Here is a 16,740-nt window from a genome sequence, read left to right on the forward strand (position 1 = left end):
TGTGTGTGCACGTGTGTGTGTGTGTGTTAAATGTAACTCTCCGACAGGATGCCGAGTACCTCTGACTGCAGCCATCTGGCCGCAGCTGAGGAGCAGCTCTCCCTCAGAGATGTGTCTGGCTGCAGTCTCTGTCTCCGTCTCCATCTCTGTGATAGAGGTGCTGGAGTTTGAGCTGCTCTCCTTCACAGACGGAGACTCGGGAGGTGCAGGTTCAGTATGCTCTACTGTAGCAGTTGGGGGATTCTGTGGTTTGGGGAGAACTGGAGAAAATGGATGGATGATTGCCTCTTCCTCCTCCTCCTCACGGGCTACTGAAAGTACACTGCTGAGGGAAAGACATGCAAACAAGAGAGATAGGTGGGGAATTACGCAGTATGAGGATATGTTCTCTTCCAATAGCAATTTAACGCATATAAAGGCTTAGAAATATGTAAGAATAATTGCAAGGCTATGGTAGTGTATTACATGTACTAAACACAATACTGAGTGGGCCAGGCTAAGTTAAATGCAGGATCTGGATCATTAGCCTTTTCATAAATAGTAGTAGAGCACACTACAGTAAAATATTTTTGATTCCACATTTTATCATTGCTTTTCTTGCCAAGTGACCTACAGTGTAACTAAATATCTGTGCTGAATTTGGTAATTATGTATATTAAACAGTGACATATGAACTACTGCAACTTCCTGTAAGTTGTTACTCAAAAAAACCTTGCTAGTTTTGGTATAAGTATCTGTTCACTTCTATGGCTTTTTCTCTATCTATAGAGACAAATTCTGAGTAAAGTAACCAGATCTTAAAGCTCCCCCACTGTTGCTATTGCTGGTGGTGTTTAATCATCACATGAAAACTGATGCCCCTTTCTTCTTTAAACACCTTCAGCAGATGATATTACAGAGCCGGTCTCAATCCACTGAATATTGTGCTTATAGAAAAGGATTCAGTTACTTTCAGTAGTGCATTATATAGAATCAAATTTCTATGCACACATGCTAATAGTATTCAAGTCTACACTGATCCAAAAGAAGAGTCAAAAAACTGTTTTTAAATTTGGCCTGTGTGGAGCAACAACTCATGGGCGCTCTGACAGGTTTGCCGTCATACAGACAAAGGACGTTTCAGGGTTGTGTACAGTTTTTCGAATATGGGAGGAAATGAGTACCTCCCAGTATAGATTTTCTTATGCATGTTTTCAAAATGAATGTATTGTTTATTAGTGTTTCGATTTTTTTACTTTTTTCTTGACACTGGCCAATGAGGAACAAGGTTAGAAAACATACACTGGTAGGGGCTGTTGCTCTTCCGCCTCACTGTGTGGTTTCTCCTCTATAAGTGGAAGTTCTGCATCTTCCCATGGTTGGTTTTGCAGGTTTTCTGGCTCTGGCGTCTCTATCCTTCTGGGGGATGAAACTGGAGTGCATACAGGCGTTTCCACTGATTCTGGTTTTGAGAGAAGGACAGTGTCTTAGTGTTTTTAAGGAATGTTTTTACACATGAAGACAATTACTATATAAATCAAACAAACAGAAGAATACAAAAAGACCTGGTAAAACTGGCTGCTGAGGCTGAGCATGCTGTGAATCTCTGGGTGATTGAGCCAGGGAAGGATGCTCTGAGAGATCTGGAGTGCTGATTGGAGACGGCGCCTCCCTCAGTGCTGGAGAACTCTCTCTAACAGTGGGCTCAGGAGTGGGCACTGGTGTTGGTACTGTACTCTCCTGCCACAGAGTTAACAAACCATGAGAACACAGGTGCCTCTGGAAAACTAATCATCATTACCATCGCATCATCTCATCAACACTGGGATGATTAGCAAAAGAAATTATTTACGGAATAAAAAGTGATTGCGCACTCTGTTTTGTGTGAACCCATTTACCTGCTGAACGTGTGTATCCTGTGATGAAGCTGTACCAGGAGGCTCTCGCGGTCCTTCTCTCTGGCCCAGTGTTAGGACAATTAAGTCAGTCAGCACCTCATTCACATACTGCCGGATAAGCTCAGAGTCCACCGGCATGCCAGCATCCACAGCCAGCTGCAGTCCGCCCGCTGTCTCCACTAACCCATAGTAAAACACAGAAGAGGCCTCCTAATCACATACTTAAATGGTTGTGATGTATCCAGTTTCAGTTCAAGATATTCTGCAGAGATGGTTTGGAGCAGTAAGGGAATATGGTAATATATGATTGTGTGAGACAAATGGTGCCACATAAATCTCCATATCTCAATGTCCAGGGCAATTTTAGGCCAGTGCCAGGAACTATCAGCATTCTGCTGACAGGCTGACATGTTTGGCTGCTAACAGGCCCACTGTGAATTATGCACAGGCCTGGAATTAAAACCATTCCACATTTTTTGACCAATGTCTTTTGAGCAAATAGGCCTATTTCACATGTCAGTGGGCCACTAGAGCTACTGGGCCCTCACCCAGCACAGACCTGGAAGAATTTTCCCCGTGAAGGCAATTTGTCATTTATTGCTAAATAAAAATGACTGCTTAGCCATTATAAGGCAACCAATATTATAAGAAATCAATGATTAAGTTTATAGCAATACTTTATATAATACTGCAAAATGTGGTCAGCAATCTGCAATATTTTCAATTATTGCCAAAACTTAACAGTGTAATAATTCTAAAACAGCAAATCAATTGCTATTTTACCTTCACTGTATTTCTAGTTTGCATTCAAGACCTGTCAGCATTACTATTAAACACAAAAAGCACATATTGTAATGTAGCACTCTTGGCATGAGAGTTTTATTCCGAGATGTTGGAGCACTAGGATGCCCACTTCAGCAGAAGACTCCAGTCAGTCTATGAATGTGCTGACTAGGGCTTGCTGCTTGCAGACTTGTAGCCTCCTCTGCAAATTTGATACATCATTGATCTTTCTATTAAACGAGAGTGGGGATTAATGAGGCGGGCCGAGAGAGTGTGGGCTGAGTTAAAGCAAGCCGAGTGAAATGGAGGAGAGGAAGAGTGTGGGGAATGAGGAAGAGCAATCTTACTTTAATGAGGAAACACCATGTCCCAGTGCTCCGACAGCTATGACAAATGCACCACTCACTTCTGCGCAAACTATGAATCAAAATTATGAGACTAAAGAGGGAAAAGTCATGTTATGTGTAGTCTCCCTACTCTGCTGGTTTCCACCAGATGTCCTTAATTGTTTTTTTGGCATCTTGAATGCAAGCGATATATTGGCTGATGCAACACTGAACCTAAAGGCAGGTGTAGGAATTGTACCGACACTAACGGGTGACCAGAGCATTGCAGCACTATTAAATACCAGGTGTCAATATCTGGGTGACATGATTTACCTGTGGTGTCTGAGGTGACACTGTCCTCCGGCTCTGAATTGGTGGCTGGGTCTGTATGGACTGGCTGAGGGAACATGCCACTGATCATCCTGGCCATCAGCTGCTGCTCCACCCTACATAAGCAGAAAACTGTCACTGAAAATCTCCAACTAATATAATTTTTAAAAAAGTTATAGAATTAGACAAAATTAGGCAGCATTTCACATAATGCTGGAGATGCAAAGAGATTTTGTCTATATTTATTTCATCTGATTCCAAATTTTAAAAACATGGTATGTATAAAGATGGTGTTTAATATCAAACTCATTGCCACACAAAAACAATTCCATGAGCATGCCTGTAATGAATTAGCTGTAATGGCATCAGAACATCATACTGTACTATTTGCCTTTACTCATCTACAATTATTTACATAATTGCACACATGTATTTGACACTGAAGAGGATATGTTCCCTTCTGAGACAGCTTAAGGTCTCTTTCTTATGTTGCCTCAGAGAGTTTTTTCTTGCCTACTGTTGCCTCTGGCATGCTCATTAGGGCTCTAAATATACATTTGGATTTCTGTAAAGTTGCTTTGTGGCAAAAGTCTATTGTTAAAAGTGCTATAAACATAAAATAGAACAGAATTGAACAGAACAGAGCTCTATTCTTGTATGAACAGGCCAGTGAAGAAAGGGTGGGGGGGGTTTGAGGGGGGTGCAGTGACACTATCCACAAAGGGGGCCTTAGACTAAAAATGTTTGAGAACCAGTGTGTCGAGCCAATAAGAGCATTTAGTCAAGCTAAACATGACAAGGGTTAATATAGTGCAGTGAATGGTGAGAACAGAAGACCCTCACCAGTCCACAAGTCTGTTTTCCAGGGTCTCTCTGTGCTGGATGGCGGTGATTATGGGCTGAGCGAGGGGACTAGGCTGACTCGGCTGTGGTGGAAAAGTCGGCCCATGGTACAGAGCGACTGGAGGAGAGGGCAGTCCATGCAGCTCTATAGGAGAATCAGGAAATTCTCCCTCCATCTCAGGTTCCTAATTGGACAGGTGACCAGGAAAACGAGTTTATCAATACGAAATGCACCTCACAGCAGCCATAAGTAAGGACGTGTACACTTTAGCTGAGAACTGCAAACACATGTTAGAAAGCAGACACAATCACAACAGCTATTATTGCCTTAGCAGAATTGGGAAAAGTGGGACATTTGTCCTCTGTTATTCTCCTTTCAGTTATGTGTGTTAGCACTGAACTCTTTGGTCACTGGTTTGCATTACGCACAAATTCCTCTGGCGCAGAGTCAGAGAGCCTTGGGTAAGCCTGGACCAAATGGCTCATTCCCAGTGGCTGGGCTCCAGAAAGTGAGACAGAAAGAGAGTGAATATAATGGAGAGAAAGAGAGAGTGAGAGATTTAGCAAGAAGGAGAGAAAAAGAAAAAAGAAAAAAAACTTGGCTATGTTTGCCAGTCACTGAGTTTGTTTGAAGTTTATGGCTCCATCAGAGTCCCAGGCTGCCAGAGTGGAGACATTGGAGGCTTAGAGCAATGACATTTTAGGAGTGGGCATCTGGCCCTGGTTGCTCTTGGAGACAGGGCTTGTTTGATGAGGTCTGGACTGGAGTGGCTGCGCCCTTTATTTGACAGCTGGGAGAGCTAGAAGACTAAGTGGGAGAATGAGCGCCAGGCATAATTGGATTTTTAGTCTAATTAAAGGCAAATCTCATGCACAGCACTTAAATTCTTTTATAGTCTTCTCTGTTTGGTTTGTTTACAATGCTGGAGCAATAACTCTGACCTTAACTGCCATGAAAACAATTTGAGCGGCAGTATAATTCTGACATGACTCAACATAAAACGTTCAATAGCAATACCCCTGCTACCAAAAAAGCAGCAAAACACATTAAACACAATAAGTCACTAACTAGCTTCCCAGCATTGTTCACAGATCATTGGGAGAACAAACAGGCCATTTATATACAATTTGCAATGATTGTTAGGAAATCAGACACAATTTCAGTAAATCATGATCAGCTATTAGAAGATACAATTTAAACATTAAGTGTTAGGCAGCTATTACTGATCAAATGTCCGAGAATAATCGGCACAGACAAATAGCATAACTATTCTCTCGTCTCTGAAAAAAAGATACGATTTGTCTCTGCCTGCAGTTTGCTTGTAAAACCAAAAGGGGGCAATGTGGATTAGCCCATGTTGTTTGGCCCATGTTAAGTGCCCTAACCTTCTTTTATTTTCATTATCTACACTCTTCCTCTTCACTAGATACAAAAGCATGTGAGAACAACATGGATCTGCTCTTCTCTCAGTCTAACGACCGCTGTGCTATTTCTGTGCTAACTGATGCTTGCCCTTGACCGACCTGGAATGGGCCTACAGTGTGATATCCCGAGCAGCTTTCTCTGCTTGTTAGCCATAAATACGGGAGGCTTATGGCTTTCAGTGTATGCTTGACTGAGCTGTGATGTGAGACGAATTCTTGAACAGCTCATGTCTGAGCAGCACTGAACAAAGAGGGTTACGGGCTGTGCACACGCACCACGCCCTTCCAATACCAATCGCCTAAATCGACATTCTCCAGAGTAGATTTTCTAATCCGTTCTGTCTGTATGGGTAATTAATGAAAGCGATGTTCTCTTTCACCCCTTCCCTCGGCAAATCTTATTAACCAAGTGCCGAGCGCTTAATGTTTGATGTTTCCGAGACGGTGGTGCCAAGCCGAATGTATATTTGCGGTTTTGTCAGCCTCAAATTGCATATGGATCGCTGTTCTCAAGGCAGGCTGGGTGTTAGAAGCTGTCAGCCCCTAGGCGAGTGAGGTGGTGTGTGCTGGAGCATGTGCAATCAGGCCAACTCGAAACCATGTTGAGCTTTAATTCCATTTACCTGGCTGTTGTCTGCCACCTCAAAGACGCCGGTTCCAGGAAAGCCATCATTCTCCTCAGCCTCCTCTTCGAACGCTCGGTCGTCCACTCCAGACTGGGAGGCAAGAGTGAAGAAAAGAAGGTCAATGAGGTGCAGAATGTCAGTAAAAGCCTCATGCCATTAAAAGCCTGGGATTATGAGCATATAAGTATATGAATTATTAAAGATCATGATGACAGAATGAAGCAGGTGATTACAGTTGACCATGCACCATAACACAAAGCTGTGTTAAATGCAATCATCACACAGCACTTTCAATTTGTATGCACACACACACACACACATACAGGCCCTTCAGCATCTCCTGATGCTCTTTCCACCAATCCCTGCTGCCTCTCATCAGGGCCATGGCGCTGAGTAACGTAGAGCACAATTACTCTTCCCCCAGCCTCACGCATTCCTTTCAAGCACATTACATTACATGAGGGGGCGAAAAAAAAAATCATGCTCCCTAGGAATCCACTTGCACACACTCACACCCGCATATGCACACACACACACACACACACACACACACATTTACTGATTGTAGAGGTCATGATCTGTCCTGCCAATGAGTCTCATATGTGAAAGAATCACAAGTCCTTCCCCCAGGGGTCACAAACACTAGCTCTGCCTGCTCGTCTTTGTCGCTATGGTAACCAAGAGAGCTCCTTGATTCATGTTCACTCAGCGTGAGATGGAGCCGAAGCTAAGCAGACACAGACAAGACACTGTGCAGTGCACTCTGCAGAGGAAAACACATCACAGGTGCACCATATTACAAGCTCTTAAGCTTCTAATGATCTTTGAATTGGAACGTTGTAAATGTGCAGCTTTACGTCAAAGCATGTTACGGAGATGGCAAGTTCTTTTTGCAACCATGGATCTGTTCCAATTTAAATAAAATCCTTCGAACCCTTAATATAGCACAAAAGAGATTATGAACATTAAATATATTTGGTATGTCAAATAAATGTTTATGATTGCATGTATTCATTGGTGCCCTTGAAGCCTTACGATTAAGTTACACCCTGTTAAAATATAGCCTTCTAACATTTTATCATTGATTATATCGAAATACGTTTGTTAGTTTTGTTACATTTCAGTACTTTCCATGTTATGGACCTTTGTTTTATATCCATTCAATTTAACTGACCAGTTAATTAGGCTTATATCTGTAATAACTGTAATTTCAATAGTGGTTGATCTTGATCACCATCATTGCTGTGTAATTAGAAAAACACGGGCCATGATGAAGTAACTAATGATGATGCACATATACAAACAAGGAGCCAGAAGGGAGAGAGCTGTACATGTGTGTGAAACGACACCGAGGGCCTGCTGCAGAAACAGACAGCACTGCAGAGCAGCAGCCTCCTGCAGCGAAACCCAGAGTTATATCATTCATTACTATTCCACACACACACACGGCTCTAAAATAGGCTGTGAGACACAAGCAGGTCAATAACCAGTCAGTTCACTGCTATTGCGAAAAAGGTAACATAGAAACCGCTCTCCATTGCACAGTCTCTCACTCCCACACAAACAAACAAAAAAACATACAGAGAGTTATTTTACCAAAACACCGCTTCATGAATCTGACCTATATCCAAGGCAAATCCAGTCTCATGGGATTGTGAAAGTTGCGCCTGAAATAAATTTCAACCCAGTTGCACTGGCTGCTGCAAAACCGAGCACTGCGCTCACAGACAAGCCTTCGAGGACATACTCATCTATTTTTCAGTACACTTGGTGTGTGTCATCTTGGCATGTTTAGTGAGGTGTGGTCATATTCAATTCCCTCTGTCAGACAGAACACAGGCCAAAAAAAAGCAAGAGCAAGGGAGCGTTTGGTTTGAAAGCATGTGTAAAAATCAAAGCCTGTTTGTTTGTATGTGTGTGTGTGTAATTAGAAGTCTATATAAATGTGTGTGCGTCTGCGAATGAGTGCTTGTGAGGCTGAGGAGTGCCAGGCCGATGAGTCATTGGCAGCTTGATCCAATGAAAGACAGACAGTAATGGAGAAAGTTAGGAGAAATGAGGACAACCCAGCTGTAAGTGTGTTTTCAGCAGACTAACACGCCTCCTCAGGGGTGAGGATCATACTGTTACACTCATCACTATCTCCACTAGCCAAGCCTGCAAACAGCACATCTGGACAAAAAGACATCGAGACCCCTGAATTAAGCATTCATAAGCTGCATTTGGATCCAGTGGAAGTAGTAAATGGAAAGGTGGAAATTATACATCTGTCCAACGTTGTTGAAAATACAGATTTTTTTTAAAAAAAAAAAAGCTGTCTGGGATCACAAAAGGTGCACAAGATGAAACCGAATCAAATGAAACTATTACCATTGATTCAATAGAAGAAAGGATTATTCCATTTTGAATAAATTCAGAATAATGTTTACAGAAATTACTAATTATCATTTAGATGGATACTAGCAGGTGTATTCAGTGTATTTAGTCTTGAAGCTTTTGTATAAAGCCACTGAAATGAAACCATACATACACATACAGTGTGAACTATATTTCGATTTTATACATAGCAGAACTCCTTTAGTCAGAATTATCTGGAATTTAATGCATTTCTAAATAAATAATAATACAGTCTAATATAACAATATACAGAATCTGAAAGTCTGGAACCAAACTGAAAACTCTGGGATTATTTTTCAATTAAATTTGGAAATAAACATTTATCATTTTTAAATATTTAAAACCAAGGAAGTTGATGTTCAATATTTAATCATTTCTAGGTCCTGCTTTAAATGTAAGCAGATATGTAATATTGACTGTGTTGACTGCACCAAAGCTCAGATTTTCCTCATGTCTAATCTCTTTAACTGAAGCACATGTTCAAGCGACACTCCGATGGATTTGATCTAAAATGGATCATAACGTTTTGCACAAACTTGTGAAGTCCATGAATAGTCTGAGTAGAAGTGATCACAGTAATCACTGCTAATCTGATTTAATTGAATAATATGGCTTCCACTCTTATAATTCAAACCCTATAAAACAGCACTTCCATCTTATTATGATGCACCTGATTTTCTTCTATGTTACACCTATTCAGAATTTAATGGAGCCACACAGAGATCATTAAATTGTTATGTGTGTGCATGATGTAGGCTATTTCATCATGCTTTTATTTTTTATCCGCTTAAGTCTAAGGTCAGAATGTTGTGTAACTGAGACATGCCTCTGTTGATGGTGGAAACGGCATGTATTCGTTTTATGATTCAATTCTACTGTGAGCATCTTGGATGAAATCACACTATCTGGAGTCACGCAGAAGAGGCTGTGGTCTGTTTTGAGTCTGGTTCCACTGCAGGTTTCTCATGTTGCCTTTGGGAGGTTTTTCTTGCCATAGCCTCTGGCTTCCTCATTATGATTCTGCATGCATATTTCGGTAAAGCTGTTTTGTGACAGGGTCTATTGTTAAAAGCATTATACAATTTTACATTGGACTGAGTTGAGCAAAAAGACAAAAGACAACCTCCACCTCACTCAATGATTCAGCTGCTGAGACATCATTCATAAGAGATATACGGTGACCTTGAAAATATCAGCCTGAGCCATCAGAAGTGCATGAACATGAGGAGAGGGTGCAGAGAGTTTACCACCGATGACTCATTTCCAGAGCTCTTGCAGTGCCTGAGTAGCAAAGAGCTTCGGGAATGTAAGTGTTTCCAAAGCAGACCTCGTTCGGCGATGCTTCTTCCTCACAGCGCTCCTGCTCCAAATCAACTAATCAACAACCCTGCTGAGCCGCATGTGTTGCCTAGCAACCGGATGGGAACAGGCAAGGACTGAGATTGCTGGAGCATGAGCAGCCAAGATGTGGCAGAGCAATGCAGCCATGCTGCCCTGAAACACTTTATCATCAGCTCACATGCAGGCTTATAACGGCAGGCTTGGTATAAATGGCAGGTCAATGATAAATGCCAACTTGGAAAAACCAGCTAGCTGTCTGGAGCTAGGCCAAAATCTAATGTCCATCCATTTAGAGCATTAGGGCCAAGACTACCTGCTATATGAGAAACATAATGGGCTTTCTGGCTGCAATGTGCACCCACAGTACAGAAACAGCGAAGGTTCTGTGAGTTTGACCTGAGACACTGCAGAAACATTAGTGCCCGTGTTGCTAGCAGCACAATCCTTCTTTGTAGGATCCAGCCTGGGAGTCTAAAAGCAGGTCTCCTTTGCACTAGTTCTCACTGTGACACTGTTGCAGAAACATACATACACTGGGGCACACAAACTCTTGAACAGTGACTCCCTTCTAATCTATACTTCACTCTCTGTAGAAGAGTAATGGAAAAGATCTAGCTGTCTACTGAAATGCTACCACACACCTACGCAGCCTAATGACTGCAGGTGCATGAACCTGAATGTGGAACAGACTACATTATCGCTTAGCTGAGACGGATGACACTCGTGCCTTGTGTAAGACTGCTGCATATGGAACGCACATGAGAAGTGTGTTTATGTCTCGTGTGGGCTGATTACCTGAAAGGATGGTGGAGGAAGAAGAGGAGAAGGAGGAGGAGAGGGAGAGAGTGTACAGCTCAGGGCTGATACACTCTCGATGTTCACACTGGGTTGAACCTGGATACAAAGACAGTCCTTCAATTATACTGCAGGGAATGCAGCTAAGTCATGTACTTTCAGCAGCAGACATAAAGCCATTAGATGGATTAAAGGCAGAAGAGACAATGTGCTATGAAATGTCAAATAAATCCACGGGTTGAGTACAACTGTCTGAGATTTATTCATACCATTTAAAGGTCCAGTTGTAACTGGGACAAGCTGACAGAAGAGAGCTCTAACTCTCATTTACCTGTATTTCGAGGTGGGGGGCAGGTTTCTTGGGTTCCGACTGAACTTCCAGCAGCAATGTGTTGGGTTTACGGATAAGAGGAGCCACTTTGGGGGCAGGAGGGATGGAGGTTATCACAGTTGCAGGCTTGTCACTAATGATGACCCGTGAAGGCAAAGCAGCCTGGGTATCAACTCTGGGCTTGCCTAGGAAAGAGTATATAATCAAATTGTAGAGCAAACTGTACTGTTTAAATGAAAAGGTTTTTAGAATATACATGTCTTCATAAAACCCAAGTCCTTTTGCATACATTTTAGGCCGAATATACCTTCTGATTACGTCTCCAAAAAATAAAAGCATATCAATTGTCATACTTTAATTTCACAATTAAGGTTCTAAAAAAAAGTCCTAAGGGTGAATACATGTAAGTAGATAATGTTCAGCATGTACTTACTAGACTTTTTCTTTGGCTAAAATTCAGATGGCATTTTATCAACTGCATAATACATCACTTATATTCCATTCCACAACTCCATTATGTTATACTCTATGTATTGAGCATATAAAGTGAATAGTAAGGCATTAGGATTTCGATCTACAAGTTTAAATGGTGTGCTTATGAAAGCATGAATATAGCTTGAAGCTGATGGACATCCGAACTAGAGTAAGAAATCTAACTGAACAGCAACAAAACTTGAATAAAGCAAACCAACCAAAAACATTAAAGTTCCCAGCAAAATTCTAAAATCTTCTTTTGCTGAAGAAAGCAATAATTTTCACCTTCTATGGTTTATTCAATGCAAATGCATAATGCGGCAATAATTAATAATTGAATGCATTACACAATGTAACCTTTTTAGTAATTAGAATTCCCATTTTAAGAGGCTGACAGCACTCGCATAATGACATGCATGCGGACAGAGGGAGAGGGAAATAATGCAGAGAATTGACAGCTAGTTTGAACTTGGCATCGTCAGTGCTAACAATGCCACAAAGAGGAGGTAGTGCCTCACTAAAAAAAAGAAAAGGAAAAAAAAACAAAAAAAAAAACCAATCAATCTCTCCTCCTTTTCTTCCTGCACCACAGCAGCCTGATGCATTGTTCCGCACTCAGAGCACTAATATATGAGTGGACTCCTGATGCACTCTGGCAAAATGAATGTGTTCCTGTAGCAAAGCCCTGAAGCTCCCTGCTCCGACAAGGGAGATAGCATCTCAGTCCTATTTACACGCCAGGACACGCAGCAAGCCGTGCTCTCACGTGAATGGGATATTAAAAACAGCCTTTCCCTGCAGCAGCTGGAGCTGAACTACACCTATCTTTTCCTTTACTCAAGAGAGGTCATAAAGGACATCCACAACACTCAGACCCTGTTTAAACCCGAGCACACACACCCATACACACACACAAACACACACATCTGCCAGGCTGGGACGCCAGCCCAGCTTCATGACCGGCGTCCATTGTGGAAGTGGACCAGGAGACAAAGAAGTTCAGCCAGAGTACGCTAACAGAGTCAGGTCGCTGGCTCTCGACTCTGCATGGGGCACGCAAATGGTCATGCGTTTGCTCAATCACACAGGAACATGAGCTTGGCCATGGCACATTAACACCCAAGAGAGAGTCTTGTATTTGCGTAAATCTGCTGCAGGCACAGAAATCTGTTTTTCCAGTTTTTGCAAGAAGCTAAGCAAATACGAGGTAGCTTTATGATTTCCATAATTTGCCTGAAGGGGATCCAAACGGTGGCTCTGAGGCAAGAGACTCTGACTCATACGGAATAAAAAAATATCTGATAGGAAACATGTGGGCTCAGTTGTATAAAATGCCAGTTAAAAAAAAAAAAAGCTTTTCCAAGGAAGCGATTCATTTACATTCCTGTATTCAGGATAGGGGAGAGTGAAAAAGTAAAAGTAATGCAAACAAGATACACTACAAAGCATGCACGTAAAGGAACAAGGGAAGTGATTTTAATATCAGACGGGAGAAACAACCACACATTGTAAGAGTGTGTGTCAGAAACCAAGCTGTGCTGTCAGGAGCAGGAGAATGTAACCACATTAAATTTGGAGAGAGATCACAGCGTCTCTTTTTGCCTCCCCTGTTACTGATGTGCCAGCCAATCATGGGTCATGTGTTGAGGGGTTAGTGCTCTTATGCAGAGGCGTTTGGCAACACTGCAGTAGGAGGAGTGTGCAGTCTTGTGCATTTCAATTTGGTACTATTAATATGTAACAAACCTGCTATTGTACACTAGGAGTTTGTCATTGTGAAAGTGGACAGAAAAACAAGGAGGCAGCATAACAAATCTGGCCCCAAGTTTAATTTTTAATATTCAGCTTTTGCAAACCCACCCGATATCCAAAAAATAACATATAGTGGAAAGTAACTGAACTGACAACTGATCAATTCTCCAAGCACAAAATTAAATCAGCTTCTATCAAGGATAGCTGGCTTGATATGTACCTTCCCTGATCTGCCATGCAGAACTTAATAAAGCAGATTTGTGGGAAGCCGTCTGCCATACTTAGCCGACGTCTGAAACTCGGAGGCAGTCCACGGATGTGCCTGCCTGAACAGCTGCTGCAGATGAAAGACTCTCTGTGCTTCCCTGGGGGCCTCTGCCAATCCCACTGTCCTCTCCGGGGAGCCACGGAGCCGGGAAAATAGGGCAGCTCAAAGCTCCAGCCCTGCGGAGTGTCACTGGAGAAGGAGGGGGGGGCAGATCTGGCCAGGTCTGCCCCCTCACATCCACACTACAGAGCACCGCAGCACAGTCTGGGAAGTTATTAACGAGTCTGGAACTTTCCACAAGGGCTTCAGTCAGACACACACACACAAACTCAAACTGCACAAACTGTGATGTGAAATTAGATAGCCACCAGTACTGAAGCAGGTAGACTGCTCTGAAGTGACTGATGTGATTAAACCACCCCAGGGAAAAGCGGTCACTGCATTTCTCTAGTGTGCTCTCGGCAAATACAGGAAGAACATGTATTCACAAACTCCATGACGCATAATTCTGTTCTGTATATCCTGCATTGGCCAAAGACTATTCAGTACTATAAATTTTTTTAATTAAAATACTAAAAAAAATGTCCAAATGCTTTATAGTATATACGTATAGGAGACGGTATACTGATACAACAAACATCTTTACACAAATATGTACACTATGTTTCATCTACATTAGAGTTCGTTAGCTCTGAGAGAGCATCTCTCTCTCTCTCTCTCTCTCTCTTTCGAAGAGGATGCACAGCTGTTTTAAATCTGAAAGACAAGCTCTCTCTTATTTAAGAGGAAAAAGTCGTGTCTGTCTCACGCTGGTGATGGCCACTGCATTGCAGATGTGATTAGACAAGGCTTTGTTCGCCCTGCCGCAGCTCAGAGCAGAGGTCAGTTCAGCCGCTGGGCGACAGTGCACAAAATGGCCTCCCACTGTTCAAACATCGTTATTCCACTCCCTGCCGCCTGATTCCATTTCTGATACTCTTCTTCATTAGGAGCTCTGTATCAACACCTTGTTACAAAAGCTTCTGAATATCAAAGGTTTAAAAGAAAGGAAGCGTGGTGGCCTGCTTAAAAAGGTGCTTCTTATCACTTTTTCGGACCATTAGAGAAATGATTAATGGATTTAATTCAGTTGGAGTTCAACTAGTGCACTACCATAATGTATGTGAAAACACAAGAGCAACAGAGGCATGAGCAATATGCCTAAACGTGTTCAATTAGATGCTTGTAGTTTTACAAACTCTGTTTGTAAAACAGACATACTTTCCTTCATGTAGTTAGTCTAACTTCCTTTTTTGCTACAAGGTCGGTCATAAGGCGTAGCTTGCAGTGATTTGAACCGGGAAATGAGAATGCATTAGAGGGCCTTGACAGTAAAGTGATTAAAAAAGTTAGGAGGAGGAACGGAGGCTTTACATGAGCAAAGACTCGGCCGTAATGAAGAACTCACACAGCTAAATGTCTGTCTAATTATGCCCATTTTTTATACTGCTATGTGCTCAGTGTCAAGCAGAAGAACTGGAGCTTTCCAGCAGCAGGATGTGGGGGCTGTCTGGGTTTAGCTGTAGCACTGTGCTTTACTGCAGAGTGAACAGAACTCTACAGCTCTTAGCTGTTAATGTAATGCCATTAAGATGGAGGTTCCTGCCGTGGCACAGAGCTAGTTAAGGTAGTACCATTACAGCCCATGACTGCTATTTAAAAATACTGCAACTGACTCAACAATATTAAAACATTAAGATCCTTGTGGTTACTTGAAGATAATATTATAGGTCTAAATTAATGGACCCTGACTAATAGCTAATAAGCCTGGGGATTTTAATTAGCCAAAGCAACTATATCTTCAGTAAACTGGCCGTTATAGATTGCAATCAGTGGCAATCCTCACAAATCTTTACTTGTGTTGAGTACATTTGGTCAAACACATGGAAGGTATAGCTAGTACTGAAGATATAAGAGGAATTAGTGTTTACCCAGAGGAATGGCCATTGGCATGAGGTAGCCTTTTAACAGAGAGCCAGGCTGCTGTTCCTCGATGGGGCTGCAAGGACTGAACAGGTACTGGGGCTCAGAGGACACAGGCTGCAGGAGAGACGCATGACAAGCTCCAGAAACACTGGTCTGGGTCTTGCAGGACTTCATCTTCACACCTTTAATGGAGGCATAAGAATACTAGTACATATATATATACACACAAGAACTATTAGTGTATACACACACACACGACATTAATTTATGAGGGAGATCGAAGACACTCATAATTTAGTTATTAATCTTAAAGAATATTAGAATTATTCAGTAAGTACTACAACTTTCTTGTGCAGCATAAATGTGATGTATAATAATCAAAAATATTGGAACAGCAAGGCCAATTCTTTTGCTTTTCTGTATTTGGGTTTGGGATCAAAAGATGAAGATGAGAATTTTAGCTTTCATTTCCTGATATTTACATCTATATTTGCTAAAGAACATGGAACCTTTGTGGATGCATATAAATTGCATGCAATAACTGCATCAAGCCGGCAACCCACTGACATTACCAAACTGTTGAATTCTGTCTTTGGTATATAGCAAACACAACCCTGCCGTTCCAATACTTTCAGAAGAAACTGTATCTGTATCCACACTACAGTTTTGTAGGCTAATTTCAGTGGAATTGCATTACCTTTAACACTCTCTATCATTTTAGGACGCTGCACTTTAGATTTTGGCGTAGGAGAGCTGAAACGCAGGTAGGGGCCTTTCTTTAATGTGCGTCGATGTCCCTCGTACAGGGCTTTCCCGTACACCTTTGTTAGGTACGCTTCATCACCTGCAGACTTCAGCACTGCTGACTGGACCAGAAAGAAGAACATTAACACTAAGCATATTAAAGGTGTTTGTCTCCATTTTGCTTTTCAGGAAAATGTAGCCTACTGGATTTGCCTGATCACATATTTAAACAAAACCATGTAGAGAAAGATTTCCTTTGTTAAGCTTTTATTGTCAACATTCAGATTGCTCTCCACTCATTACTAGATAGTCAATTGTTTTGACAGGTTGTCAGTATTTGAGGCAAAAAAAAAAATCTTTACCCTTATATGTAGTAAAGGCTCAATTAACCAGTTGCTAGGTTTTGGTGTGTTATAATTGAAGCCAGGAAACTCATCCAGCTATTGCTGCAGAGCAAGCAGAG

The 16,740-nt window shown here is 41.9% G+C and overlaps 1 protein-coding gene across 9 annotated transcripts in view; it reads right to left on the reverse strand.

The window, feature by feature from the left end:
• The window catches only part of kiaa0586 (KIAA0586 ortholog), an 86,616-nt gene that overhangs the window by 21,905 nt on the left and 47,971 nt on the right, over positions 1-16,740 (reverse strand). For 8 of the 9 annotated variants that reach the window (XR_009205768.1, XM_058399008.1, XM_058399012.1 and 5 more), the window contains 11 exons: positions 16,231-16,399; positions 15,539-15,715; positions 11,075-11,259; positions 10,744-10,842; positions 6,208-6,300; positions 4,160-4,344; positions 3,320-3,432; positions 1,878-2,056; positions 1,545-1,719; positions 1,282-1,441; positions 60-325 (listed from right to left, as the gene is read on the reverse strand). Coding sequence is in view for 8 of the 9 variants with exons in the window: in XM_058399008.1 (XP_058254991.1) it covers positions 60-325; positions 1,282-1,441; positions 1,545-1,719; positions 1,878-2,056; positions 3,320-3,432; positions 4,160-4,344; positions 6,208-6,300; positions 10,744-10,842; positions 11,075-11,259; positions 15,539-15,715; positions 16,231-16,399 (1,801 nt within the window). In the remaining variant the exon portion in view is untranslated. The remainder of the gene's footprint in view (positions 1-59; positions 326-1,281; positions 1,442-1,544; positions 1,720-1,877; positions 2,057-3,319; positions 3,433-4,159; positions 4,345-6,207; positions 6,301-10,743; positions 10,843-11,074; positions 11,260-15,538; positions 15,716-16,230; positions 16,400-16,740) is intronic. The other variant, XM_058399006.1, reaches the window with a different exon arrangement.

This window comes from Hemibagrus wyckioides, linkage group LG09 (assembly GCF_019097595.1).
Source record: "Hemibagrus wyckioides isolate EC202008001 linkage group LG09, SWU_Hwy_1.0, whole genome shotgun sequence".
In the NCBI taxonomy this organism is placed as follows: domain Eukaryota; kingdom Metazoa; phylum Chordata; class Actinopteri; order Siluriformes; family Bagridae; genus Hemibagrus; species Hemibagrus wyckioides.